This window comes from Salmo salar, chromosome 12 (genome assembly GCF_965601325.2).
Source record: "Salmo salar chromosome 12, fSalSal1, whole genome shotgun sequence".
NCBI classification, from domain to species: Eukaryota; Metazoa; Chordata; class Actinopteri; order Salmoniformes; family Salmonidae; genus Salmo; species Salmo salar.
Window position 1 is genome coordinate 96,533,772 of NC_138302.1, and position 27,500 is coordinate 96,561,271.

General features: G+C 42.4%; 2 protein-coding genes across 3 annotated transcripts in view; one reads left to right on the forward strand and one right to left on the reverse strand.

Annotated features, from left to right (window-relative positions):
- Positions 1-6,395, reverse strand: part of arhgap9 (Rho GTPase activating protein 9) — a 60,515-nt gene extending 54,120 nt beyond the window's left edge. For both annotated transcript variants that reach the window (XM_045691932.2, XM_045691930.2), the window contains exon 1: positions 6,034-6,395. The gene's annotated coding sequence lies outside the window, so the exon portion shown is untranslated. The remainder of the gene's footprint in view (positions 1-6,033) is intronic.
- A 273-nt stretch (positions 6,396-6,668) lies between these two features.
- The window catches only part of mars1 (methionyl-tRNA synthetase 1), a 67,397-nt gene continuing 46,565 nt past the window's right edge, over positions 6,669-27,500 (forward strand). Inside the window, 7 exon segments of the mRNA XM_082959494.1 lie at positions 6,669-6,933; positions 11,566-11,656; positions 14,618-14,696; positions 15,623-15,754; positions 16,133-16,208; positions 17,039-17,235; positions 18,940-19,052. Coding sequence (XP_082815620.1) covers positions 6,831-6,933; positions 11,566-11,656; positions 14,618-14,696; positions 15,623-15,754; positions 16,133-16,208; positions 17,039-17,235; positions 18,940-19,052 — 791 coding nt within the window. The 5' untranslated portion in view covers positions 6,669-6,830.

Consider the following 27,500-nt stretch of genomic DNA (forward strand, 5'->3'; position numbering starts at 1 on the left):
GTGGTGCTGGCAACATCAATACTCAGTTAGTTGTGGTGCTGGTGACATCAATACTCAGTTAGTTGTGGTGCTGGTGACATCAATACTCAGTTAGTTGTGGTGCTGGTGACATCAATACTCAGTTAGTTGTGGTGCTGGTGACATCAATACTCAGTTAGTTGTGGTGCTGGCAACATCAATACTCAGTTAGTTGTGGTGCTGGTGACATCAATACTCAGTTATGGTGCTGGTGACATCAATACTCAGTTAGTTGTGGTGCTGGCGACATCAAGGATATGGTGGTGTGGGCCATGCACATACAGATGTACTTCCTTCATTTGATCACTATGCTGTCTCAGAGAATTTTCCTGCATTGCAGGAAATGGAAATGTTTTGTTTTTCGAGTTTTAAAAAGGCTTCTAAAGTTTGTAATTTCCACTTTAAAATGTCAGACTTAATTTATCCTTACAAAAAATGTATCAACCCCTACAAAATGTATATTAATTGATCAACAGTTGGCCCTCCATGACCTGCAATGACACTCCATCCTATTTGGATACAACATGACTGTGTGTGTGTGTGTGTGTGTGTGTGTGTGTGTGTGTGTGTGTGTGTGTGTGTGTGTGTGTGTGTGTGTGTGTGTGTGTCTGTGCGTGTGTGCGTGTGTGCGCGTGTGTGTGTGTGAGAGAGAGAGAGGGTGGATCTGCTCAATACATTTTGTTAACCTGTAGAACTCAGCATTATTGCAAATCCATGTTGCAATCATCCTCAACCTGTGGCTGTTACTCAATAAGGACTAAATGACTTGACTTGACACCTTTGTAGCATGTGACTTTCTGGAAATATTCTCCAAACCTCACTGGACTATTCAGAAATAGGTTGATATTCATTTAAAGTTTTTCACTTTCCATGTATTTGGATTTCATAGTGAGACTTGTGTTTGAGAAATAGATTTATATCATTAAAAAAAATGTAAGCTATAACTGCATTTTTTTGCGTAGGTTTATGCAATGTGTTGTAATTTATAATCCTTACTAATGCTTTCTAAAAGCCACCAGCAGGGCCATAACAGGTTCACGGCACACTCTCTTTTTTTTTAGGACCATTAGGGACCGGAAGCTTAGCATTACAATAAGTCTTCGTCCCAAATTCCACCCTATTCCCTATATAGTGCACTACCGCACTCAGGGGCTCCCAAGTGGCGCAGCGGTCTAAGGCATTGCATCTCAGTGCTAGAGGGGTCACTACAGACATCCTGGTTCGAATCCAGGCTGTATCACAACTGGATGTGATTTGGAGTCCCATAGGGAGGCGCACAATTGGCCCAGCGTCGTCTGGGTTTGGCCGGTGTAGGTCGTCATTGTAAATAAGAATTTGTTCTTAACTGACTTGCCTAGTTAAATAAAACATTTTGGCCCTGGTCAAAAGTAGTGCACTAAATAGGGAAAAGGGTGCCATTTGGGAGAAAGCCTAAGTCAACCTGACATCACCTTACCTTTCATTGTATGTTTTGTTATTAAAATGTCTCTGACTTCAGAGGAACAGGACGGATTGTCAGGCTGTTGCTCATACTGTTCCTTTCTGGAGAACAAGAGTGCAAGGTGTATAAATCTCTGTTTATAAGACATGAAGGGTGAAAAATCGTGTCTGTTTTCCAGTAATGGGTTAGAATAAGAACCAATCTTTCATTTCCAGAAGTCTCTTGAACTCAACACTCCAACACAGCAACCTGTGGCTGCAGAGTCGAGAGGCTAGTTGAACCTATAGATACCCCCACATCATTGGCTGAGAGCCCCAGTCTTGAGGTTTGTGTCCCAAATTGCACCCTATTCCCTATTTGAGCCCTATGGGCCCTGGTCAAAAGTAGTGCACTATGAAGGGAATAGGGTGCCATTTTGGAATTCAACCTGACTCCCACTGGCCTCCACTCACCATCCCAGAAGCCTGCAGCTCATCCATTGATGTTGCTGATGAAGAGCACAGAGACCATTGATCCACCAGGGATGGGAGGGAGGCAGGGAGCTGTCACAAGCTATCAGCCAAGTCAAAGACCCACTTTCTGCAACAGTAACATCGCAGTGTGAATCAGTCACAGAGCGTGTGATGTGGCCAGGGACCATTGCAGTGCATTAAACCTCCCTGTAGCCAGTGCAAACTCAAACACTGTAGCAACACAGAGAAACAGGTTCAGAGCACAGTGTATGGTATAAACAGCTGAAATGCCTGTGGATGCAGTGTATGGTATAAACAGCTGAAATGCCTGTGGATGCAGTGTATGGTATAAACAGCTGAAATGCCTGTGGATGCAGTGTATGGTATAAACAGCTGAAATGCCTGTGGATGCAGTGTATGGTATAAACAGCTGAAACGCCTGTGGATGCAGTGTATGGTATAAACAGCTGAAACGCCTGTGGATGCAGTGTATGGTATAAACAGCTGAAATGCCTGTGGATGCAGTGTATGGTATAAACAGCTGAAATGCCTGTGGATGTAGTGTATGGTATAAACAGCTGAAACGCCTGTGGATGTAGTGTATGGTATAAACAGCTGAAATGCCTGTGGATATAGTGTATGGTATAAACAGCTGAAATGCCTGTGGATGCAGTGTATGGTATAAACAGCTGAAATGCCTGTGGATGCAGTGTATGGTATAAACAGCTGAAATGCCTGTGGATGCAGTGCATGGTATAAACAGCTGAAATGCGTGTGGATGTAGTGTATGGTATAAACAGCTGAAATGCCTGTAGATGTAGTGCATGGTATAAACAGCTGAAACACCTGTGGATGCAGTGTATGGTATAAACAGCTGAAATGCCTGTGGATGCAGTGTATGGTATAAACAGCTGAAATGCGTGTGGATGTAGTGTATGGTATAAACAGCTGAAATGCCTGTGGATGTAGTGTATGGTATAAACAGCTGAAACACCTGTGGATGCAGTGTATGGTATAAACAGCTGAAATGCCTGTGGATGCAGTGTATGGTATAAACAGCTGAAATGCCTGTGGATGCAGTGTATGGTATAAACAGCTGAAATGCGTGTGGATGTAGTGTATGGTATAAACAGCTGAAATGCCTGTGGATGCAGTGTATGGTATAAACAGCTGAAACGCCTGTGGATATAGTGTATGGTATAAACAGCTGAAACGCCTGTGGATGGAGTGTATGGTATAAACAGCAGAAATGCCTGTGGATGCAGTGTATGGTATAAACAGCTGAAATGCCTGTGGATGCAGTGTATGGTATAAACAGCTGAAACGCCTGTGGATGCAGTATATGGTATAAACAGCTGAAATGCCTGTGGATGCAGTGTATGGTATAAACAGCTGAAACGCCTGTGGATGCAGTGTATGGTATAAACAGCAGAAATGCCTGTGGATGCAGTGTATGGTATAAACAGCTGAAATGCCTGTGGATGGAGTGTATGGTATAAACAGCTGAAATGCCTGTGGATGCAGTGTATGGTATAAACAGCTGAAATGCCTGTGGATGCAGTGTATGGTATAAACAGCTGAAATGCCTGTGGATGCAGTGTATGGTATAAACAGCTGAAACGCGTGTGGATGTAGTGTATGGTATAAACAGCTGAAATGCCTGTAGATGTAGTGCATGGTATAAACAGCTGAAACACCTGTGGATGCAGTGTATGGTATAAACAGCTGAAATGCGTGTGGATGTAGTGTATGGTATAAACAGCTGAAATGCCTGTAGATGTAGTGCATGGTATAAACAGCTGAAACACCTGTGGATGCAGTGTATGGTATAAACAGCTGAAATGCGTGTGGATGTAGTGTATGGTATAAACAGCTGAAATGCCTGTGGATGTAGTGTATGGTATAAACAGCTGAAACACCTGTGGATGCAGTGTATGGTATAAACAGCTGAAATGCCTGTGGATGCAGTGTATGGTATAAACAGCTGAAATGCCTGTGGATGCAGTGTATGGTATAAACAGCTGAAATGCCTGTGGATGTAGTGTATGGTATAAACAGCTGAAATGCGTGTGGATGTAGTGTATGGTATAAACAGCTGAAATGCCTGTGGATGCAGTGTATGGTATAAACAGCTGAAACGCCTGTGGATATAGTGTATGGTATAAACAGCTGAAACGCCTGTGGATGGAGTGTATGGTATAAACAGCAGAAATGCCTGTGGATGCAGTGTATGGTATAAACAGCTGAAATGCCTGTGGATGCAGTGTATGGTATAAACAGCTGAAACGCCTGTGGATGCAGTATATGGTATAAACAGCTGAAATGCCTGTGGATGCAGTGTATGGTATAAACAGCTGAAACGCCTGTGGATGCAGTGTATGGTATAAACAGCTGAAATGCCTGTGGATGCAGTGTATGGTATAAACAGCTGAAATGCCTGTGGATGTAGTGTATGGTATAAACAGCTGAAATGCCTGTGGATGCAGTGTATGGTATAAACAGCTGAAACACCTGTGGATGTTGTAGTGTATCTTGTAGTGTCCTGTTGTGGCCTGTCCTGTTTTGTCCAGTCCTGTTTTGTCCTGTTTTTTCCAGTCCTGTTTTGTCCAGTCCTGTTTTGTCCAGTCCTGTTTTGTCCAGTCCTGTTTTGTCCTGTGCAACTTCTCTCTCTCTCTCTCTCCATAAAAGGTCACTGCTCCAGACACTCAAACTGATAGAACTGAGCTTAAAAAACGGTTGAACGTGGGATTGACCAAAGTTACCTCCTCAAACCTACTTCGTAGGTTACCACTCCACTCTGCTCATACAGAGAGAAAGATGACCAAATGGAAAGAAAACACAATGCTTCTAACTGTTTCCATTGCATATGATCATGTGCTTTTCTTATTGGCTGTACCTTTAGTCAAAGTAGTGTAAGTGAAACATGCAAATGTGCAGTAGGCTAGGCTTCAGACAAAGAGCCTTCTCTGACAGGCAGAGTCAAACTTGCTTCAAACCTTTTATAGATTATATGATGTCATAGTTTCTGTGTTTGAATTGAGAAAAACGGATGGAGAAAATGGAGAATGCTAGAATACTATTCTACTGCAGTGATGAAATATAGAACAACTGAAGTAAGTGTGATGATGGCCTCAGTGCATCTGAAACCTCAAAGCCGAGTTCACTCAGTCCCACAACCTCAAAGGACACCTCAGCTATGCTTCATATCCTGTTCTAAGTAGATTTTCAAGCGATTTTTAAAATGTATTTAACCCTTATTTTACCAGGTAAGTTAACTGAGAACACTGGAAGCTGGGGATCATTAGGTGTCCGTGATGGTATGAGGCCCAGATTGGCAATTTAGCCAGGACACCGGGGTTAACACCCCTACTCTTATGATAAGTAACATGGGATCTTTAGTGACCACAGAGAGTCAGGACACCCGTTTAACGTCCCATCCAAAAGACGGACCCCTACAACTGAAACAAAACAAAATCATACAGGATGTCGAAACAATATGAAGAGAACTTCTTTGGTCAAAAATGTTACATTCTTGTGTTGTATTATGGTTGAGGGAAAAAAAATGAAAATGATGAGCATTCAAATTTGACAGCACTAACAAAACAATTTGTGTTGTATGTGTGTAACAAAACATATTGAACATTTTAAGTTGAGCCTCTGTCAGTAAGGGCCAATGATGGTCTATATCACCCAGTAGCCTACACCTGCTTAGCTGCTCCAGACACCACAACAGCTTGGGATGGACCCTCATAAATACTGCAAAGAGTTTAACCTGTACTACTGACTACATACAACCACGAAATGATTTGATATTATAAAATGAAGGCCTATTCATAGTCTATTCATAGAAGAGTTGTTTAATCATGATTTTCTGGTGTTTCAATGTGTATTATTTACTGACAATAACACCACAAGAGCTCTGAAATGAAAGATAGAGTTGCAAAAGAACTCAATAACTCATAGGCTATATAGTAACTGACAATTCCAATACATCGCCGACAACTTGTGAACTACATAACAAAAAATATTGATATTTTAAATTTTCTAAATTACTTTGCAGAATAAAATATATAAATATGTGTCTCTAAATGCTAGAACAACGTAAAACAAGCAGTTTCTCACCTTTAGGAGGTCGGTGCGGTGTGTCATCAATTATTTTGCTATTAAAAACGGTGATCCCAGGGTACACTAGCGAGCGAACGATATTCTCCGAAATAATCGCATCCGCATCCTCCAGTGCCTTGCGATATTTTCACCATGGTCGCTTTCTCCTCTTGCCTGGTTACCCAAACTCCTTAATAAACACATCAAACGCCCACGGACCGTACCGGTTTCTCCTCCGGTAAGGCAGCGGAAGAATTCAGTTTGAGTCGTCAGGCAATTTATCCTCTGTCACGTAGTGCAGCTTTAAAAAACGCTGTCATAGAGTTGAGCTTTCGATGGGTATAAAACGTGCACAGCTGCATGCACTTTTACAAGACTTGTAATCTTCACTCCCTGTGTAGGTTATTATAATATTCATTCTCGTTCAGATGCTGAAAAGATCTGTCTAGGTACATCAACGTATTTGGCCACCGATTGGCTTAAAATATCCCATGTGATTTTACATGAACCAATCATATTTTGTGTTAGGAACGCATAAGTTTGTTGTAGCTACGTTTCAATACACACCGATGGGAATTGTAGTCCTACATTGTCTGATTTTTACAGGTTTAATACATGTCGCGTACTCCAGAAAACTTCAATGTGCGCCATTTGCAAAAGGGGAAAACTGAACCCTGGTTGCATCAGCGCGTTGAGTAGCACTTACCGGCGGAGTTACATGCTGTTAGATATTTACATTTTCTTGTAATATCTAGTACTTTAGCAAGTTATATCTAGGTATTTCAGTCCAAAAGCAGTTGAATAGAGGCAGCTAGATGAAACTATTCGTGAGTGACGGAAATCCGCACTGTGTTAAAGTGCTAGCAGTCCTCGAATTTACTGGAGTCAAATGTGACGTTAAACATGTCAACCACGAAGGTAAGAGAATATAACGTTAGCTAGACGTGCTAGCTAACTGGCTAACACATGGTGTGTCCGATCATTGATACCTTTACATGTCCCGTTGGTACTGTACAAAAATAAATAATAAATAAACATACCACCAGGATAGTTAGCTAGCAGATTTGGTTGTTCTTGTAAAGTGGAGCCATCAGGTTTGACACTGACAGATCATATCCATCTAGTCCACGACTGTGGAGATTGGTTGAATCTCAGAATAGAAGATCAGTATTCGGGATTGAAGGGTAATGACAAATTCACCCAAGTACAATCAGTGAGTCACAGAGCTGGCAAACAAGATCACATCCACTGCGCACACACACACACACACACACACACACACACACACACACACACACACTAATTAATGAATGAATTGACCAACTTGACCTGTGACAGCTGAGACCTGACCAGAAAAGGCTACAGCCATGATTGTGTTGTTCCAACAATATACGGTACTGCTGTATGCCTCTTTCCCACCAGGTGAACACAATGTAGAGACAGTCCTCTGCATATTGACTGGGCTTTACATTGTTTACATGGAATGCAGTCACTGGTAAACTAACACAGAACAGTTAGACTTTAGGTTCCTTAACACTAGAACCTCCACAGGTCAACGGCCACTGACGTTTTGATTTAGTAAAAAATAACGATGTCCTGTTTCTTCCCTGACTTTTCCTAAATGTTTGTATTTTATACTGCTCATTTGTCAGAGTTTTGAAATCACAAACAGAGAAGTATTTCGAGCCTTTTTTCACACCTTTACCCAATTTAACTCCCAAGGCAATCTGCTGTAGGACGTTGGTACCCAGCCAGGTGCTAATGCGACTCTCTCCTCACTGAATGACAGATGGATAATTGTGCACCTTACTTCACAATGTAATTTGAATTAGGCCTAACTGAAAGATAAGGAGGGTGAAGAGGTTGATTTCATTTAGAGAGACAGTAGGGTAATAATGAGTTTATTATGTCTATTTATCAACAGTAAATAATTAGTTCCTTGGAGGGTTGATACCATTCTCTTTTACGTTTTACTTTGGAAAAAGAAACAGCTTAGGACTGTTTTATTTACTATAACTTTATTACTAATCACATGTATTGTAAGGGAAATAAAAACATGATACATGTTGCAGTAGGCCTTTATAATAATGTAAAACATATCCTTGACTCTATCCAGCGACGCCAACGATTCCTGCCCACTGAATGAATGGGCGATGATTGTGCAAGTTATTTCACAATGGAATTTAAATGAGGTCTAACTGAATGATGAGGTGAAGAGGTTGATTCAGAACAACAATAGAATAACGATGAGTTTGTGTAATTCCTATTTATCAGCCGTTGGTGCTCATGTTAATAATTTGACCGGGTTGATACCATTTTTACTTTGTACAAAGAAGCAAGACTGTTTTATTTACTGTAAATCTATTACTAATCAAATGTATTGTAAGGGAATTGAAACCATGATACGTGTTGCAGTAGACCTTTTACAATAATGTAAAAACATATCCTTGACTCTATCCAAGTTGATGAGCAGGAAACAAACGATGCCAGTCACCCTTTACAGCCGGCCCATCCAAACTACACCAAAACTCATTTCACACATAGTAAGAGTTAGCCTGTAGACAAGATTAAATTGACAACAATCTGATGAGTGACAATATTAGACCTATCAATTGTCAAATTGTACATGAAGAGATGGTCGTATCTTGTAATTGACAGATGCAGTGAAAGGATATAAAATAAATAAATATATATATATATATATATATATATATATATATATATACATACTGACTTGCCTAGTTAAATATATATATATATGTGTGTGTGTATATATATTTATATAGGCAAGGCAGTTAAGAACTAATAATTATTTACAATACCGGCCAAACCTGGGCCGCAATATGGGACTCCCAATCATGGCCGGTTGTGATACAGCCTGGATTCGAACCAGGGTGTCTGTAGTGACGCCTCTAGCACTGAGATGCAATGCCTTAGACCGCTGTGCCACTCGGGAGCGTCACATGCAGGTTTAAACATTGGGATTTGTAAATAGTATCAGAAAGAGTTTATTCTGCAGTTTATACTACACTTACCTTTGTCAAATAACTCTCAAAATTCAGCTCCATTTCCAAATGTAACTTTTTCCCCCCAAGAATATCAGTACTGTCCATGCATTCAGCACATGACCAGTCGGGCGGCAGCTTTTGCTCTGGCTACTAAGCAAAAAACAAGTAACATAATAAACGTCAAATTAAAATATGCTATTTAATTATTCAAGTTATCATGTAGTGTTTTTGTTTAGGAATACAGCAAATCATTTGACTTGTGACCTGGCTGGTTCTATTATTATATTATTAGTTTCTACTTTGTCAGAAGATTTTGTAACTGGACTTACTATAACTTTATTACTAATCAAATCTCCAAATTACAGTTGATCACATTTATTTATTTTATTTCCCCTTTATTTAACCAGGTAGGCTAGTTGAGAACAAGTTCTCATTTACAACTGCGACCTGGCCAAGAAAAAGCGTAGCAATTCGACACATACAACAACACAGAGTTACATATGGAATAAACAAAACATACAGTCAATAATACAGTAGAACAAAAGAAAACAAAGGTGCACACAGGTGCAGTGATCTGTGAGCTGCTCTGACAGCTGGTGCTTAAAGCTAGTGAGGAGATATGAGTCTCCAGCTTCAGAGATGTTTGTAGTTCGTTCCAGTCATTGGCAGCAGAGAACTGGAAGGAGAGACGACCAAAGGAGGAATTGGCTTTGGGGGTGACCAGTGAGATATACCTGCTGGAGCGCGTGCTACGAGTGGGTGCTGCTATGGATTACACTGTAATGTTTTTATTGTAAGGGAAAAGAAAAAAGGCAATAGACCTACGTTGAATTATACAAAACATTTGCAGATGCAACGTTTGGTAACAGAATGACGGAACAAACCATCATTCTCTTACCAAACTCTGCAACTGCATTGTTCTTCAATTTGTTTTGTAAAACAAATCAGTGGAAATTGTTCAAAGTAGTCCTTGTGCATAGAGTTGTATGGCTTGTTTAACTTTGCAATCATTGGTTCTTGTTTGACATTTTAAAGTGAAAAATCTGACTCTCACCATCATTCTGTTGCCGTGGAAATGCCCTTATGTCATAACTGCCAAGCCAGCAGTACACAACAAGGTTATCATGTGTCTTCCCCAAAGCAGAAGGTGCCTCCTATGTTGGACGATCATAATACCTGCTCTCTCTGTCTCTCCATCTCTCTGAAGCTTCTCCATGATTGAGCTGCTCCATGAGCTGATTGTTTTGTAGCTTGAACTGTCCAGCTATGTGATCTGATCCTCCTGAGCTCAGCAGTGATGATATAGACTGACAGGGCTCTCTGTCATACAGTCCAGCCTGTCCACCCTAACATCTTTCGCTGTGGGGTCCTTGTGAGCTGTTCGATCATATAGGGAGAATCTCGATTTTTATTTCAAATGTATTTAACTAGGCAAGTCAGTTAAGAACAAATTCTTATTTTCAATGACAGCCTAGGAACAGTGGGTTAACTGCCTTGTTCAGGGGCAGAACAACATATTTTTACCTTGTCAGCTCGGGGATTCGATCTAGCAACCTTTTGGTTACTGGCCCAACGCTCCAACCACTAGGCCACCTGCCGCCCCTGATTGAATTCTCCTCACATCCTATATCTTCGCCGCCTCCTCAAAACCCATTGGACGAGAAAGCCAGAGGTCCCTCCCCTCTGACCTCCTCATAAATGAGTTTTGAGAAGGAGTCGGGGAGAGAGGACGCGAGGAGAATTCAATCGAGATTCTCCCATAGACAGACAGACAACACACACTGACAGAAAGGACAAACTGAGACTTGGCCAGACAAGAATGTCTAGTCCTCTCTCTCTAGTCCTCTCTCTCTAGTCCTCTCTCTCTAGTCCTCTCTCTCTAGTCCTCTCTCTCTAGTCCTCTCTCTCTAGTCCTCTCTCTCTAGTCCTCTCTCTCTCTAGTCCTCTCTCTCTCTAGTCCTCTCTCTCTAGTCCTCTCTCTCTAGTCCTCTCTCTCTAGTCCTCTCTCTCTAGTCCTCTCTCTCTAGTCCTCTGTCTATCCAGGCAACCCTAACAGACACATTAAGCTAGCTAGTAGCTACCACACAGATTATTGCCAATCATCCTCGGTCTTACCCGTCCATAGACTGTGTAACAATAGGTCTTATCGGATTGAGTTCTGATTAGTTTTCAGATTAAAATGAATTCAAAGAATTGATGATGACGACTGAATATGTGACCAATGATCCCTTTAAAACTTTAAGATCCACTTTCAATGTTTAGCCCTCCAAAGGACATTTCTTCATGATCTGTTTCAGGGGGGGAAAAACACAACTCCATTACTGTGTAATAACAAACTTTACTACTAGGTTTAAGGGCAACTTCATGAAACGTGGTTGATGGCGAATATGTTGGTTGAGTTGTTAACTCTTACCTGTACTTTGATGGTGGGTGAGGTGAAGCTTCCTTACTATGTAAAGTGTTTTGGGTGTATAGAAAAGTACAATCTATTATTATTATTAATGATCTGTAGGCTAATGGTTGTATGTTGTTGTGTTTACAGAGAGAGTGGTGCCCTACCTCAGCCGTCCAGCCCTGCCTGCTCTGCTCCTCCCCAGTGGAACATACCTCTTCAGCCCCAACTCCATCTGCCAGTCAGTACCCCTGCTCTACCATCTATACTAACATACTATATCATTCCTCCATTATATAGCCTCAGACATTTACACCTTTACTCTCTAGGCAGTTCTAAAGATCGGAATGGATATGATCTAATCTAATCAAATGTTATTTGTCACATGCGCCGAATACAACAGGTGTAGACCTTACAGTGAAATGCTTACTTACAAACCCTTAACCAACAATACAGTTCAAGAAATAGAGTTAAGAAAATTGTACAAAATAAACTAAAGTAAAAAATGTAATAAAAGTAACACGATAAAATAATAATAACGAGGCTATATACAGGGGGTACCGGTACCGAGTCAATGTGCAGGGAGTACAGGTTAGTGGAGGTAATTTTTTACACGTAGGTAGGGGTAAAGTGACGAGGCATAGATAATAAACAGCGAGTAGCAGCAGTGTAAAAACAAAGGGGGGGTCAATATAAATAGTCCAGGTGGCCATTTTGATTAATTGTTCAGCAGTCTTATGGCTTGGGAGTAGAAGCTGTTAAGGAGCCTTTTGGACCTAGACTTGGCGCTACGGTACTGCTTGTCGTGGGGTAGCAGAGAGAACAGTCTATGACTTGGGTGACTGGAGTCTTTTGGGCTTTCCTCTGAAACTGCCTAGTATATAGGTCCTGGATGGCAGGAAGTTTGGCCCCAGTGATGTACTGGGCTGTACGCACTACCCTCTGTAGTGCCTTGTGGTCAGATGCCGAGCAGTTGCCGTACCAGGCAGTGATGCAACCGGTCAGGATGCTCTCGATTGTGCAGCTGTAGAACTTTTTGAGGATCTGGGGACCCATGCAAAATCTTTTCCATCTCCTGAGGGGGAAAGGCGTTGTTGTGCCCTCTTCACGACTTTCTGTGTTTGGACCATGATATTTTCATGGTGATGTGGATACCAAGGAACTTGAAACTCTCAACCCTCTCCACTACAGCTCCGTCAACGTGAATGGGGGTGTGTTCGGCCCTCCTTTTCCTGTAGTCCACGATCATCTCCTTTGTCTTGCTCACGTCGAGGGAGAGGTTGTTATCCTGCCACCACACTGCCAGGTCTCTGATCTCCACCCTATAGGCTGTCTCGTCGTTGTCGGTGATCATGCCTACCATCGTTTTGTCGTCAGGAAACGTAATGATGGTGTTGGAGTCGTGCTTGGCTACGCAGTCGTGGGTGAACAGGGAGTACAGGAGGGGACTAAGCATGCACCCCTGAGGGGCCCCCGTGTTGAGGATCAGCGTGACAGATGTGTTGTTGCCGCCTACCCTCACCATCTGGGGGTGGTAGGAATTTCCGTCAGGAAATCCAGGATCCAGTTGCAAAGGAAGGTTTTTAGTCCCAGGGTCCTTAGCTTAGTGATGAGCTTTGTGGGGACTATTGTGTTGAACGCTGAGCTGAAGTCAATGAACAGCATTCTCACATAGGTGTTGGGAAAGGGCAGTGTGGAGTGTGATTGAAATTGCGTCATGTGAATTGGAGTGGGTATAGGGTTTCCGGGATGATGGTGTTGATGTGAGCCATGACCAGCCTTTCAAAGCACTTCATGGCTACCGACGTAAGTGCTAAGGGGCGGTAGTCATTTAGGCAGGTTACCTTCGCTTTCTTGGGCACAGGGACTATGGTGGTCTGCTTGAAACATGTAGGCATCACAGACTCGGTCAGGGAGAGATTGAAAATGTCAGTGGAGACACTTGCCAGTTGGTCCATGCGTGCTTTGAGGACACGTCCTGGTAATCCATCTAGGCCTTGTGAATGTTGACCTGTTTAAATGTCTTGCTCACATCGGCTACAGTGAGCGTGATCACACAGTTGTCCGGAACAGCTTGTGTTCTCATGCATGCTTCAGTGTTGCTTGCCTCGAAGCGAGCATAAAAGGCATTTAGCCCGTCTGGTAGGCTCGTGTCACTGGGCAGCTTGCGGCTGGGTTTCCCTTTGTAGTCCGTAATAGTTTGCAAGCCCTGTCACGTCCAACGAGTGTCAGCCAGTGTAGTAGGATTACATTTTAGACCTCTATTGACGCTTTTTCTGTTATATGGTTCGTCTGAGGGCATAGTAAGATTTCTTATAAGATTCCGGATTAGTGTCCGGCTCCTTGAAAGCGGCAGCTCTAGCCTTTAGCTTGGTGCGGATGTTGCATGTAATCCATGGCTTCTGGTTGGGATATGTACGTACGGTCACTGTGGGGACGACGTCGATGCACTTAATGATGGAGCCAGTGACTGAGGTGGTATACTCTTCAATGCCATTGGAGGAATCCCGGAACATATTCCAGTCTGCGCTAGCAAAACAGTCCTGTACCGTAGCATCCGCGTCATCTGACCACTTCCGTATTGAGCGAGTCACTGGTACTTCCTGCTTTAGTTTTTGCTTGTAAGCAGGAATTTGTTAAATGGAGGGCGAAGGAGAGCTTCCTCTCTGTGTGTGGAGTAAAGGTGTTTTTTTTTCTTCATGCTGGTAGAAATGAGGTAAAATGAATTTAAGTTTGCCTACATTAAAGTCCCCGGCCACTAGGAGCGCCACTTCTGGATGGCCATTTTCTTGTTTGCTTACCGCTTTATACAGCTCGTTGAGTGCGGTCTTAGTGCCAGCATCGGTTTGTGTTGGTAAATAGACAGCTACGAAAAATATAGATGAAAACTCTCTTGGTTGATAGTGTGGACTACAGCTTATCATGAGATACTCTACCTCAGGCGAGCAATACCTTGAAACTTCCTTAATATTAGACATCACGCACCAGCTGGTATTGACAAATAGACACACACCACCACCCCTCGTCTTACCGGACGTAGCTGTTCTGTCTTGCCGAAGCACGGAAAACCCAGCCAACTGTATATTATCTGTGTCGTCGTTAAGCCAACTGATTTAATGCTGTAGCTGTGTGATTACCTGGTCTGTGTCGTTGTAGAGATTCCTCAGTCATCCAGTCTTTTAATCCATGTGTCCTTCCTTAGATACCTGATAGAGGTGAATGGACAGGAATCCAGTGATATCGTCAACCAGTGGCTGGAATGGGAAGCTACAGAACTACAGGTAAGAATGTCTGATAAATCATCAGCCATGATGCGCCCATCCATAGTGACTTCCTGGAAATCATCAGCCACGGTGCTCTCATCCATAGTGACTTCCTTGAAATCATCAGCCACGGTGCTCTCATCCGTAGTGACTTCCTGGAAATCATCAGCCACGATTCTCCCATTCGTAGTGACTTCCTGGAAATCATCAGCCACGATTCTCCCATTCGTAGTGACTTCCTGGAAATCATCAGCCACGATTCTCCCATTCGTAGTGACTTCCTGGAAATCATCAGCCACGATGCTCCCATTCGTAGTGACTTCCTGGAAGTGTACAATAAATAAATATACCATGTATATTAATTGAACATATAGACAAATCACATTCTGTTTTAATCTTTGCATTTGGTATCTTAACACTTGTTCTTTATTTAATGTTTTACTTTTTACTCCTTTATCTTCCCAAATTTCATGATATCCAATTGGTTGTTTGAGTCTTTAACTCCCGTATGGACTCAGGGGAGGCGAAGTCTGAGAGCCATGCGTCCTCCGGAATCACGACCGTGCCAAGCAGCACTGCTTCTTGACACACTGCTCGCTTAACCCGGAAGCCAGCCGCACCAATGTCTCTGAGGAAACACCATACACCTGGCGACCGTGTTGGAGTCACAGGAGTCGCTAGAGTGCGATGGGACAAGGACATCCCGGACGGCCAAACCCTCCCCTAACACGGACAATTCTGCCCCGCCTCATGGGTTTCCGGTCGCGGCCGGCTGCGACACAGCCCGGGATTGAACCCGGGTCTGTAGTGACGCCTCAAGCACTGCGATGCTGTGCCTTAGACCGCTGCGCCTCTTCCGGAGTCCCTAACGCTTGTTCTCTGTTGTACAGATGTTTGTTTTCTATTCTATTATATAATATTAATAAAGTTATTCTTGTCTCCAGCCTGCAGTGATGCAGGCCCTTCACATGGTGGTGCTGCAGGGAAAAGGAGCACAAACCACCAGGGTTCTACAGGGACCTCTCAGCTACCTGGACCAGAGCCTGAGCAAGAGGACCACGTTGTTCCTCACTGCTGTACGACAACTCAACACACACACACACCTTCACAACACACACACCTTCACAACACACACACACACACACACACACACACACACACCTTCACAACACACACACACACACACACACACCCCTTCACAACTCAACACACACACACCCCTTCACAACTCAACACACACACACCCCTTCACAACTCAACACCTACCTTCACAACTCAACACACACACCTTCACAACTCAACACACACCTTTAAATCCGATTGGAAAACACACATGAATGTCAAATATAGTGTAATTAACTTCTGCTTGTATGTTACTGTAAAGTGACAATAGTTGTGAAAAGGGCTTTCTGAATACATGTGAATGATTGATTGAACTGGGCTGTGCGTTTTAGGAGATGGTTTCAGTGGCAGACGTTGTTCTGTGGGCAGCTCTCTACCCCATCCTGTCTGACAGCAGTCTGGTATCAGGTGAGTGATACGATTATTTGTTTAATTAGCATTTGATCTAGTTTAGGTGTTATACAGTGGTGGAAAAAGTACCCAATTGTCATATTTGAGTAAAAGTAAAGATACTTTCATAGAAAATTATTCAAGTGAAAGTGAAAGTCATCCAGTAAAATACTACTTGAGTAAAAGTCTAAAAGTATTTGGTTTTAAATGTACTTAAGTATCAAAAGTAAAAGCGTAAATAATTTCAAATTTCTTATATTAAGCAAACCAGACGGCACCATTTTCTTATTTTAGTTTTATAGGCGGGGGGGGGGGGGACACTCCAACACTGACATCATTTACAAATGAAGCATGTGTGTTTAGTGAGTCTGCCAGATCAGAGGCATGTTCTCTTGATTTTTGTATTTTATTTAACTAGGCAAGTCAGTTAAGAACACATTTGTATTTACAATGACGGCCTAGGAACAGTGGGTTAACTGACTTGTTCAGGGTCAGAACGACAGATCTTTACCTTGTCAGCTCGGGGACCAGGCCACCTAACCACTAGGCCACCTGCCGGCCCAAAATAACTGTATGAATTGGACTATTTTCCTGTCCTGCTAAGCATTTAAAATGTAACGAGTACGTTTGTGTGTCAGGGAAAATGTATTGATTAAATAGTACATTATTTTCTTTAGGAATGTAGTGAAGTGAAAGTTGTCAAAAATATAAATAGTAAAGTACAGATACCCCCCCAAAAACTACTTCAGTAGTACTTTAAAGTATTTTACACCACTGGTGTTATGTTAAACTTCTGTCAGTGTATGTGTTTAACCGTGGCTTCTGTTCCTCTTGGCCTTTCACCGTAGGTAATCAGACGGAGCTGCAGCACTGGTTTGAGCGTGTGGGCATGTTGGCAGCCTGTGGCTCTGCAGCCCAGACTGCACTGCACGGGAAGGGACTGAAGGCTGAGTCTCTGAAGACCTACCTGCAGAGACAGCCATCCACACACCATGGTCAGGGACAGGTTCAGGGTAGAGGCTCACAGCCATGCAACAGCCCTGAGGTAAAACATTTAGTGTTTCATTTGTTTTAACACCAATCCTGGGTTACAACAGTACATCATACAAGGGAACTGTTTGGTAACATGTTTGAGGTTGTAAATGGTACAATTTGGACATGTAAGATTTATTTAAAAACACAATTCACACTGCTAATGTTATTGTCATTGAGGTTAACACAAAGCCTTTTTTCCCATTGTGGTCCTCTTTGGCCAGCAATTCATAGAGAGGAGATGAGAGAGTAGCCATCTCTCCACCTCTCTCCACCTCTCTCCCTCTGTCTTGTCGTCTCTCTCTCTCTCTCTCTCTCTCCCTCTGTCTTGTCTCTCTCTCTCTCTCTCTCTCTCTCTCTCTCTCTCTCTCTCTCTCTCTCTCTCTCTCTCTCTCTCTCTCTCTCTCTCTCTCTCTCTCCCTGTCTCTGACTTTCCCTCTCTGTCTCTCTCTCAGATTGATTTCTGTATTGACGTGAAATTAGATTTGTAGATATTGCCAAAGCGTTATAGTGGTACAGCATTTCAGTAAATACAGTACAATGAGGATAATGAAATCCAGTTCATTCCAGTAGTAATAATAACAGTACATATAATCATGTATACAGGTACAACACTACTGCTGTTGCATTGTGGACTCTTCAGTCGATACATTTAATTAAATAAAAAATATTATTATAAAAATTAAAGAGCCTCATAAATAAGTATTTCTCTCTCTCTCTTTAGCTTTACAGTTTGATGACAGGACTGTAATGTGTTTTCTGTCCTCCAGGGTGATGATGACAGGACTGTAATGTGTTTTCTGTCCTCCAGGGTGATGATGACAGGACTGTAATGTGTTTTCTGTCCTCCAGGGTGATGATGACAGGACTGTAATGTGTTTTCTGTCCTCCAGGGTGATGATGACGGGACTGTAATGTGTTTTCTGTCCTCCAGGGTGATGATGACGGGACTGTAATGTGTTTTCTGTCCTCCAGGGTGATGATGACAGGACTGTAATGTGTTTTCTGTCCTCCAGGGTGATGATGACAGGACTGTAATGTGTTTTCTGTCCTCCAGGGTGATGATGACAGGACTGTAATGTGTTTTCTGTCCTCCAGGGTGATGATGACAGGACTGTAATGTGTTTTCTGTCCTCCAGGGTGATGATGACAGGACTGTAATGTGTTTTCTGTCCTCCAGGGTGATGATGACGGGACTGTAATGTGTTTTCTGTCCTCCAGGGTGATGATGACGGGACTGTAATGTGTTTTCTGTCCTCCAGGGTGATGATGACGGGACTATAATGTGTTTTCTGTCCTCCAGGGTGATGATGACATGACTGTAATGTGTTTTCTGTCCTCCAGGGTGATGATGACGGGACTATAATGTGTTTTCTGTCCTCCAGGGTGATGATGACAGGACTGTAATGTGTTTTCTGTCCTCCAGGGTGATGATGACAGGACTGTAATGTGTAATGTGTTTTCTGTCCTCCAGGGTGATGATGACGGGACTGTAATGTGTTTTCTGTCCTCCAGGGTGATGACAGGACTGTAATGTGTTTTCTGTCCTCCAGGGTGATGATGACGGGACTGTAATGTGTTTTCTGTCCTCCAGGGTGATGATGACGGGACTGTAATGTGTTTTCTGTCCTCCAGGGTGATGATGACGGGACTATAATGTGTTTTCTGTCCTCCAGGGTGATGATGATGGGACTATAATGTGTTTTCTGTCCTCCAGGGTGATGACGATGGTGATTGTGTGCTGTCAGAGGAAGAGATCCAGTCTTTTGCGGTCACCTGGGGTAAAGGACTTGCAGACTTACCCATGGTTCCAGAGAGACAACACCCTATGTGAGTACGCTACATAATATCCAGTCCGCAGGGTCCACACAAGGTGCTTCAGCTTCTTAAAGTACTTCTATTTGGTACTCTGAAATTCAAGTACTGGAATACCTTGAAAATCAGACATTTTTCACAAGTTAGCACTTGAGTTAAAATTTAAGAGGAGAACAGATAATGATCAAATATGTTTATGAAAATATAAAAATGTATTGGTCTCGCGAATTAAATTCCAGGCAGACTACAGAGTTTTATTGCCTCACGTGTTTCTCTGGTTGCCAGGTGAGCTCGCTCATTCCACCGCCACTCAGCCAGGCAGGTACAGAACTGACTGACTAGGCGCCGCCAAGCGTCACATCGATCGCTAAAATGCCAGGAAAATGTAGATCCTGCCTTTTTGTGCTTAAGGAACATTTGTGGGATCTTTTATTTCAACTCATGGAACATGGGACCAACACTTTACATGTTGCCTTTATATTTTTGTTCAGTATAGTTTTACTCACCTTTTTTACCACTACATTACTGGACCCCACCAACCCACAAGCGTGTAAGGTACAAAAAATGCGTCAGACTTTGACATTGTGAGCATGGGTGAATCGGCCCTGAAGAGCCACGTGAAGGGAGGAAAGACCCAACGCTGCATCCTGCGCTGGTGCCTGATCTACATTTTGACTCGTTCTCTGCAACAACCTCCCGAGCTTTTTAGCCAATCGCCTCATTCATAGGGCGCCCGCAATATTCCGCAGCCATTCTCCCTGCCGTTCTGGTGTCCGCTCACGTGTCGTTTTCCCCACACAGCCCCCCCCCCCCCCCCCCCCCCCCCTTCTCGGCGACACCAAAGCTGCCAGTCGGTAGCAAGATACTTTTTCATAGCTATTAAGTAGTAAATTCCCAAATAACCAATAAAAACAGTCATTAAGCTGGAATTGTGTAGTAACGTGACCTAGGAAATATGTGTTCACCAGTAGGAATGTCTCAAAACTCTGCTCATCACGACTCAAATTACAACATCATCAGCACTGACTTCAGTTACCAGTCATGTAAATAAACTCAACAAAAAAAGAAACATCCCTTTTTCAGGACCCTGTCTTTCAAAGATAATTCCTAAAAATCAAAATAACGTTTACGATCACGCCATCCTGGAGGGACTGATATAGGTCTACACGGTACACGGGCAAAGTACTAGCTCATGTTTTTCCTTCCTACCTGGTAGGTCCGTCACTCACCCAGGTCTGAATCAGTCCTTGATTAAAATGAGGGAATGAAAACCAGACGGGTTTCAGCCCTCCATAACCGGTGTTAAATAGCCATGGTATACAGGAAGTATGTCGTCAGTCTGAATCTGTCTCCTGTCCATCAGTCTTGCTGAGGATGGCAAGAGGAACATCCTGCTGTCCTGTGCTTTACCTTACGTCAACAATGTCTATGTAGTGATTAGTGTCGATTTGTAGTGACAAATCGATACCTTGACTCCAAGTATCAATATGTAAAAAACATACAGTACCAGTCAAAAGTTTGGACACACCAACTCATTCCAGGGTTGTTCTTTATTTCTATGATTTTCTACATTGTAGAATAATAGTGAAAACATCAGAACTATGAAATAACACATATGGAATCATGTAGTGACCAAAAAAGTGTTAAACAAGTCAAAATTATTTTCGATTTTCGATTCTTCAAATTAGCCACCTTTTGCCTTATAGACTTCTCTGTAATCTGGACATCTCTGTATACCCGTCGCAAGACCCACTGGTTGATGCTTATTTATAAAACCCTCTTAGGCCTCCCTCCCCCCTATCTGGGATATCTACTGCAGCCCTCATCCTCCACATACAACACCGTTCTGCCAGTCACATTCTGTTAAAGGTCCCCAAAGCACATGTCCCTGGGTCGCTCCTCTCTTCAGTTCACTGCAGCCAGCGACTGGAACGAGCTGCAACAAACACTCAAACTGGACAGTTTTATCTCAATCTCTTCATTCAAAGACTCAATCATGGACACTCTTACTGACAGTTGTGGCTGCTTTGTGTGATGTATTGTTGTCTCTACCTTCTTGCCCTTTGTGATGTTGTCTGTGCCAAATACTGTTTGTACCATTTATTAGGCGGCTACAATGTTGTGATGCTACCATGTTGTGTTGCTACCATGTTGTTGTCATGCTGTGTTGCTACCATGCTGTGTTGTCATGTGTTGCTGCCTTGCTATGTTGTTGTCTTAGGTCTCTCTTTATGTAGTGTTGTCTCTCTTTATGTAGTGTTGTGGTGTCTCTCTCTTTATGTAGTGTTGTGGTGTCTCTCTTTATGTAGTGTTGTGGCGTCTCTCTTTGTGTAGTGTTGTGGTGTCTCTCTTTATGTAGTGTTGTGGAGTCTCTCTTTATGTAGTGTTGTGGTGTCTCTCTTTATGTAGTGTTGTGGTGTCTCTCTTTATGTAGTGTTGTGGTGTCTCTCTTTATGTAGTGTTGTGGTGTCTCTCTCTTTGTGTAGTGTTGTGGTGTCTCTTTATGTAGTGTTGTGGAGTCTCTTTATGTAGTGTTGTGGTGTCTCTCTTTATGTAGTGTTGTGTTGTCTCTCTTTATGTAGTGTTGTGATGTCTCTCTTTGTGTAGTGTTGTGGAGTCTCTCTTTATGTAGTGTTGTGTTGTCTCTCTTTATGTAGTGTTGTGGTGTCTCTCTTTATGTAGTGTTGTGGTGTCTCTCTTTATGTAGTGTTGTGGTGTCTCTCTTTATGTAGTGTTGTGGTGTCTCTCTCTTTATGTAGTGTTGTGGTGTCTCTATGTAGTGTTGTGGTGTCTCTCTTTATGTAGTGTTGTGGTGTCTCTCTTTATGTAGTGTTGTGGTGTCTCTGTTTATGTAGTGTTGTGGAGTCTCTCTTTATGTAGTGTTGTGGTGTCTCTCTTTATGTAGTGTTGTGGTGTCTCTCTTTATGTAGTGTTGTGGTGTCTCTCTCTATGTAGTGTTGTCTCTCTTTATGTAGTGTTGTGGTGTCTCTCTCTTTATGTAGTGTTGTGGTGTCTCTCTTTATGTAGTGTTGTGGTGTCTCTCTTTATGTAGTGTTGTGGTGTCTCTCTTTATGTAGTGTAGTCTCTCTTTATGTAGTGTTGTGGTGTCTCTCTTTATGTAGTGTTGTGGTGTCTCTCTTTACGTAGTGTTGTGGTGTCTCTCTTTATGTAGTGTTGTGGTGTCTCTCTTTATGTAGTGTTGTGGTGTCTCTCTTTATGTAGTGTTGTGGTGTCTCTCTCTTTATGTAGTGTTGTGGCGTCTCTCTTTATGTAGTGTTGTGGCGTCTCTCTTTATGTAGTGTTGTGGTGTCTCTCTTTATGTAGTGTTGTGGTGTCTCTCTTTATGTAGTGTTGTGGTGTCTCTCTTTATGTAGTGTTGTGGTGTCTCTCTTTATGTAGTGTTGTGGAGTCTCTCTTTATGTAGTGTTGTGGTGTCTCTCTTTATGTAGTGTTGTGGTGTCTCTCTTTATGTAGTGTTGTGGTGTCTCTCTCTTTATGTAGTGTTGTGGTGTCTCTCTTTATGTAGTGTTGTGGTGTCTCTCTTTATGTAGTGTTGTGGTGTCTCTCTTTATGTAGTGTTGTGGCGTCTCTCTTTATGTAGTGTTGTGGTGTCTCTCTTTATGTAGTGTTGTGGTGTCTCTCTTTATGTAGTGTTGTCTCTCTTTATGTAGTGTTGTCTCTCTTTATGTAGTGTTGTGGTGTCTCTCTTTATGTAGTGTTGTGGTGTCTCTCTTTATGTAGTGTTGTGGTGTCTCTCTTTATGTAGTGTTGTGGTGTCTCTCTTTATGTAGTGTTGTGGTGTCTCTCTTTATGTAGTGTTGTGGTGTCTGTCTTTGTGTTGTGGTGTGTCTCTTTATGTAGTGTTGTGGTGTCTGTCTTTGTGTAGTGTTGTGGTGTCTCTCTTTATGTAGTGTTGTGGAGTCTCTCTTTATGTAGTGTTGTGGTGTCTCTCTCTTTATGTAGTGTTGTGGTGTCTCTCTTTATGTAGTGTTGTGGAGTCTCTCTTTATGTAGTGTTGTGGTGTCTCTCTTTATGTAGTGTTGTGGAGTCTCTCTTTATGTAGTGTTGTGGTGTCTCTCTCTTTATGTAGTGTTGTGGAGTCTCTCTTTATGTAGTGTTGTGGTGTCTCTCTTTATGTAGTGTTGTGGTGTCTCTCTTTATGTAGTGTTGTGGAGTCTCTCTTTATGTAGTGTTGTGGAGTCTCTCTTTATGTAGTGTTGTGGAGTCTCTCTTTATGTAGTGTTGTGGTGTCTCTCTTTATGTAGTGTTGTGGTGTCTCTCTTTATGTAGTGTTGTGGTGTCTCTCTTTATGTAGTGTTGTGGTGTCTCTCTTTATGTAGTGTTGTGGTGTCTCTCTTTATGTAGTGTTGTGGTGTCTCTCTTTATGTAGTGTTGTGTTGTCTCTCTTTATGTAGTGTTGTGGAGTCTCTCTTTATGTAGTGTTGTGGTGTCTCTCTTTATGTAGTGTTGTGTTGTCTCTCTTTATGTAGTGTTGTGGTCTCTCTCTTTATGTAGTGTTGTGGTGTCTCTCTTTGTGTAGTGTTGTGGAGTCTCTCTTGTCGTGGTGTGTGTTTTGTCCTATATATCTAAAAAAATATTTAACTAGGCAAGTCAGTTAACAACTAATTCTTATTTACAATGACGGCCCACCAAAAGGCCTGCGGGGACAGGGGCTGGAATATTTTTTGTTGTTGTATATATACAGTTGAAGTTGGAAGTTTACATACACTTAGGTTGGAGTCATTAAAACTCGTTTTTCAACCACACCACAAATTTCTTCTTAACCAGCTATAGTTTTGGCAAGTCGGTTAGGAAATCTACTTTGTGCATGACACAAGTAGTTTTTCCAACAGTTGTTTACAGACAGATTATTTCACTTATAATTCACTGTATCACAATCCCAGTGGGTCAGAAGTTTACATACAGTAAATTGACTGTGCCTTTAAAACAGAAAATGATGTTATGGCTTTATAAGCTTCTGATAGGCGAATTGACATCATTTGAGTCAATTGGAGGTGTACCTGTGGATGTATTTCAAGGCCTACCTTCAAACTCAGTGACATCATGGGAAAATCAAAAGAAATCAGCCAAGACCTCAGAAAAATAATTGTAGGCCTCCACAGGTCTGGTTCATCCTTGGGAGCAATTTTCAAATGCCTGAAGGTACGTTAATCTGTATAAACAATAGTACGCAACTATAAACATCATGGGACCACACAGCCATCATATCGCTCAGGAAGGAGACGCGTTCTTTCTCCTGGAGATGAATGTACTTTGGTGCGAAAAGTGCAAATCAATCCCAGAACAACAGCAAAGGACCTTGTGAAGATGCTGGAGGAAACAGGTACAAAAGTATCTCTATCCACAGTAAAACGAGTCATATATCGACATAACCTGAAAGGCCGCTCAGCAAGGAAGAAGCCACTGCTCCAAAACCACCATAAAAAAGCCAGACAACGGTTTGCAACTGCACATGGGGACAAAGATCGTACTTTTTGGAGAAATGTCCTCTGGTCTGATGAAACAAAAATAGAACTGTTTGGCCATAATGACCATCGTTATGTTTGGAGGAAAAAGGGGGAGGCTTGCAAGCCAAAGAACACCATCCCAACCGTGAAGCACGGGGGTGGCAGCATCATGTTGTGGGGGTGCATTGCTGCAGGAGGGACAGGTGCACTTCACAAAACGGATAGCATTATGAGGAAGGGAAATGATGTGGATATATTGAAGCAACATCTCAAGACATCAGTCAGGGAGTTAAAGCTTGGTCACAAATGGGTCTTCCAAATGGACAATGACCCCAAGCATACTTCCAAAGTTGTGGCAAAATGGCTTAAGGACAACAAAGTCAAGGTATTGGAGTGGCCATCACAAAGCCCTGACCTCAATCCTATAGAACATTTGTGGGCAGAACTGAAAATGTGTGTGCGAGCAAGGAGGCCTCCAAACCTGACTCAGTTACACCAGCTCTGTCAGGAGGAATGGGCCAAAATTCACCCAACTTATTGTGGGAAGCTTGTGGAAGGCTACCCAAAACGTTTGACCCAAGTTAAACAATTTAAAGGCAATGCTACCAAATACTAATTGAGTGTATGTAAACTTCTGACCCACTGAGAATGTGATGAAAGAAATAAAAACTGAAAGAAATAATTCTCTCTACTATTATTCTGACATTTCACATTCTTAAAATAAAGTGATGATTGTTGCGAACTGACCTAAGACAGGAAATTCTTACTAGGATTAAATGTCAGGAATTGTGAAAAACGGAGTTTAAATGTATTTGGCTACGGTGTATGTAAACTTCCGACTTCAACTGTGGGTAAAAAAAAAAAAAAGTATATATATATATATATATATATATATATATATATATATATATATATATATATACTTTTTTTTTTTTTTTACCAGTGGGGCTTGCGTCGGGTAAACATATATGTGTATATATATATTTATATATACTTATTTTTTTATGCCAGCCCAGGTCCCCGCAGGAGGCCTTTTGGTAGGCCGTCATTGGGTATTTTTTTATTTCACCTTTATTTAACCAGGTAAGCTAGGTAAAGCTCCGCCTTATCTCAGCTCACTGGTCACGATAACAACATACCTGCTGGAGCGCATGCTGCAGGTGGGTATCTCACTGGTCATCCCCAAAGCCAACACCTCCTTTGGCCGCCTTTCCTTCCAGTTCTCTGCTGCCAGTGACTGGAACGAATTGCACAAATTGCTGAAGCTGGAGACTTATAATTCCCTCACTAAATTTAACCAGGTACGCTAGTTGAGAACAAGTTCTCATTTACAACTGCGACCTGGCCAAGAGAAAGCAAAGCAGTGTGACACAAACAGCTACACAGAGTTACACATGGAATAAACAAGCATACAGTCAATAACACAATAGAAAAAAAGAAAGTCTATATACAGTGTGTGTAAATGGCGTGAGGAGGTAAGGCAGTAAATAGGCCATAGTAGCAAAGTAATTACAATTTAGCAGATTAACACTGGAGTGATAGATGAGCAGATGATGATGTGCAAGTAGAAATACTGGTGTGCAAAAGAGCAGAAAAGTAAATAAAAACAATATGGGGATAAGGTAGGTAGATTGGGTGGACTATTTACAGATGGACTATTTACAGCTGCAGCAATCGGTTAGCTGCTCAGATAGCTCATGTTTAAAGTTAGTGAGGGAAATATAAGTCTCCAGCTTCAGTGATTTTTGCAATTTGTTCCAGTCATTGGCAGTAGAGAACTGGAAGGAAAGGCGGCCAAAGTAGGTGTTGGCTTTGGGGATGACCGGTGAAATATACCTGCTGGAGCGCGTGCTACGGGTGGGTGCTGTTATCGTGACCTGAGATAAGGTGGAGCTTTACCTGGCATAGACTTATAGATGACCTGGTGCCAGTGGGTCTGGCAACGAATATGTAGCGAGGGCCAGCTGACTAGAGCATACAGGTCACAGTGGTGGGTGGTATAAGGGGCTTTGGTGATAAAACGGATGGCACTGTGATAGACTGCATCCAATTTGCTGAGTAGAGTATTGGAAGCTATTTTGTAGATGACAGCGTCGAGGATGGGTAGGATAGTCAGTTTTACTAGGGTAAGTTTGGCAGCGTGAGTGAAGGAGGCTTTGTTGCGAAATAGAAAGTCGATTCTAGATTTGATTTTGGATTGGAGATGTTTGATATGAGTCTGGAAGGAGAGTTTACAGTCTAGCCAGACACCTAGGTATTTGTAGTTGTCCACGTATTCTAGGTCAGAAACGTCCAGAGTAGTGATGCTAGTCAGGTGGGTGGGTGCGGGCAGCGAACGGTTGAAAAGCATGCATTTGGTTTTACTAGCGTTTAAGAGCAGTTGGAGGCCACAGAAGGAGTGTTGTTTGGCATTGAAGCTCCTTTGGAGGTTAGTTAACACAGTGTCCAAAGAAGTGCCAGGTATATACAGAATGGTGTCGTCTGCGTAGAGGTGGATCAGAGAATCACCCGCAGCAAGAGCGACATCGTCGAAAAATACAGAGAAGAGTCGGCCCGAGAATTGAACCCTGTGGTACCCCCATAGAGACTGCCAGAGGTCCGGACAACAGGCCCTCCGATTTGACACACTGAACTCTGTCAGAGAAGTAGTTGGTGAATCAGGCGAGAAGCCAAGCGAGAAGCATTAGAGAAACCAAGGCAATTGAGTCTGCCGATAAGAATACAGTGATTGACAGAGTCGAAAGCCTTGGCCAGGTCAATGAAGACGGCTGCACAGTATTGTCTTTTATCGAATTTGTTCTTAACTGACTTGCCTTGTTTAATATTTTTTTGCCAAGAGTGTGCAAAGCTGTCATCAAGGCAAAGGGTGGCTACTTTGAAGAATCTCAAATATAACATATATTTTGATTTAACACTTTATTGCTTACTACATGTGTTATTTCATAGTTTTTATGTCTTCACTATTATTCTACAATGTAGAAAACTGTAAAAATAA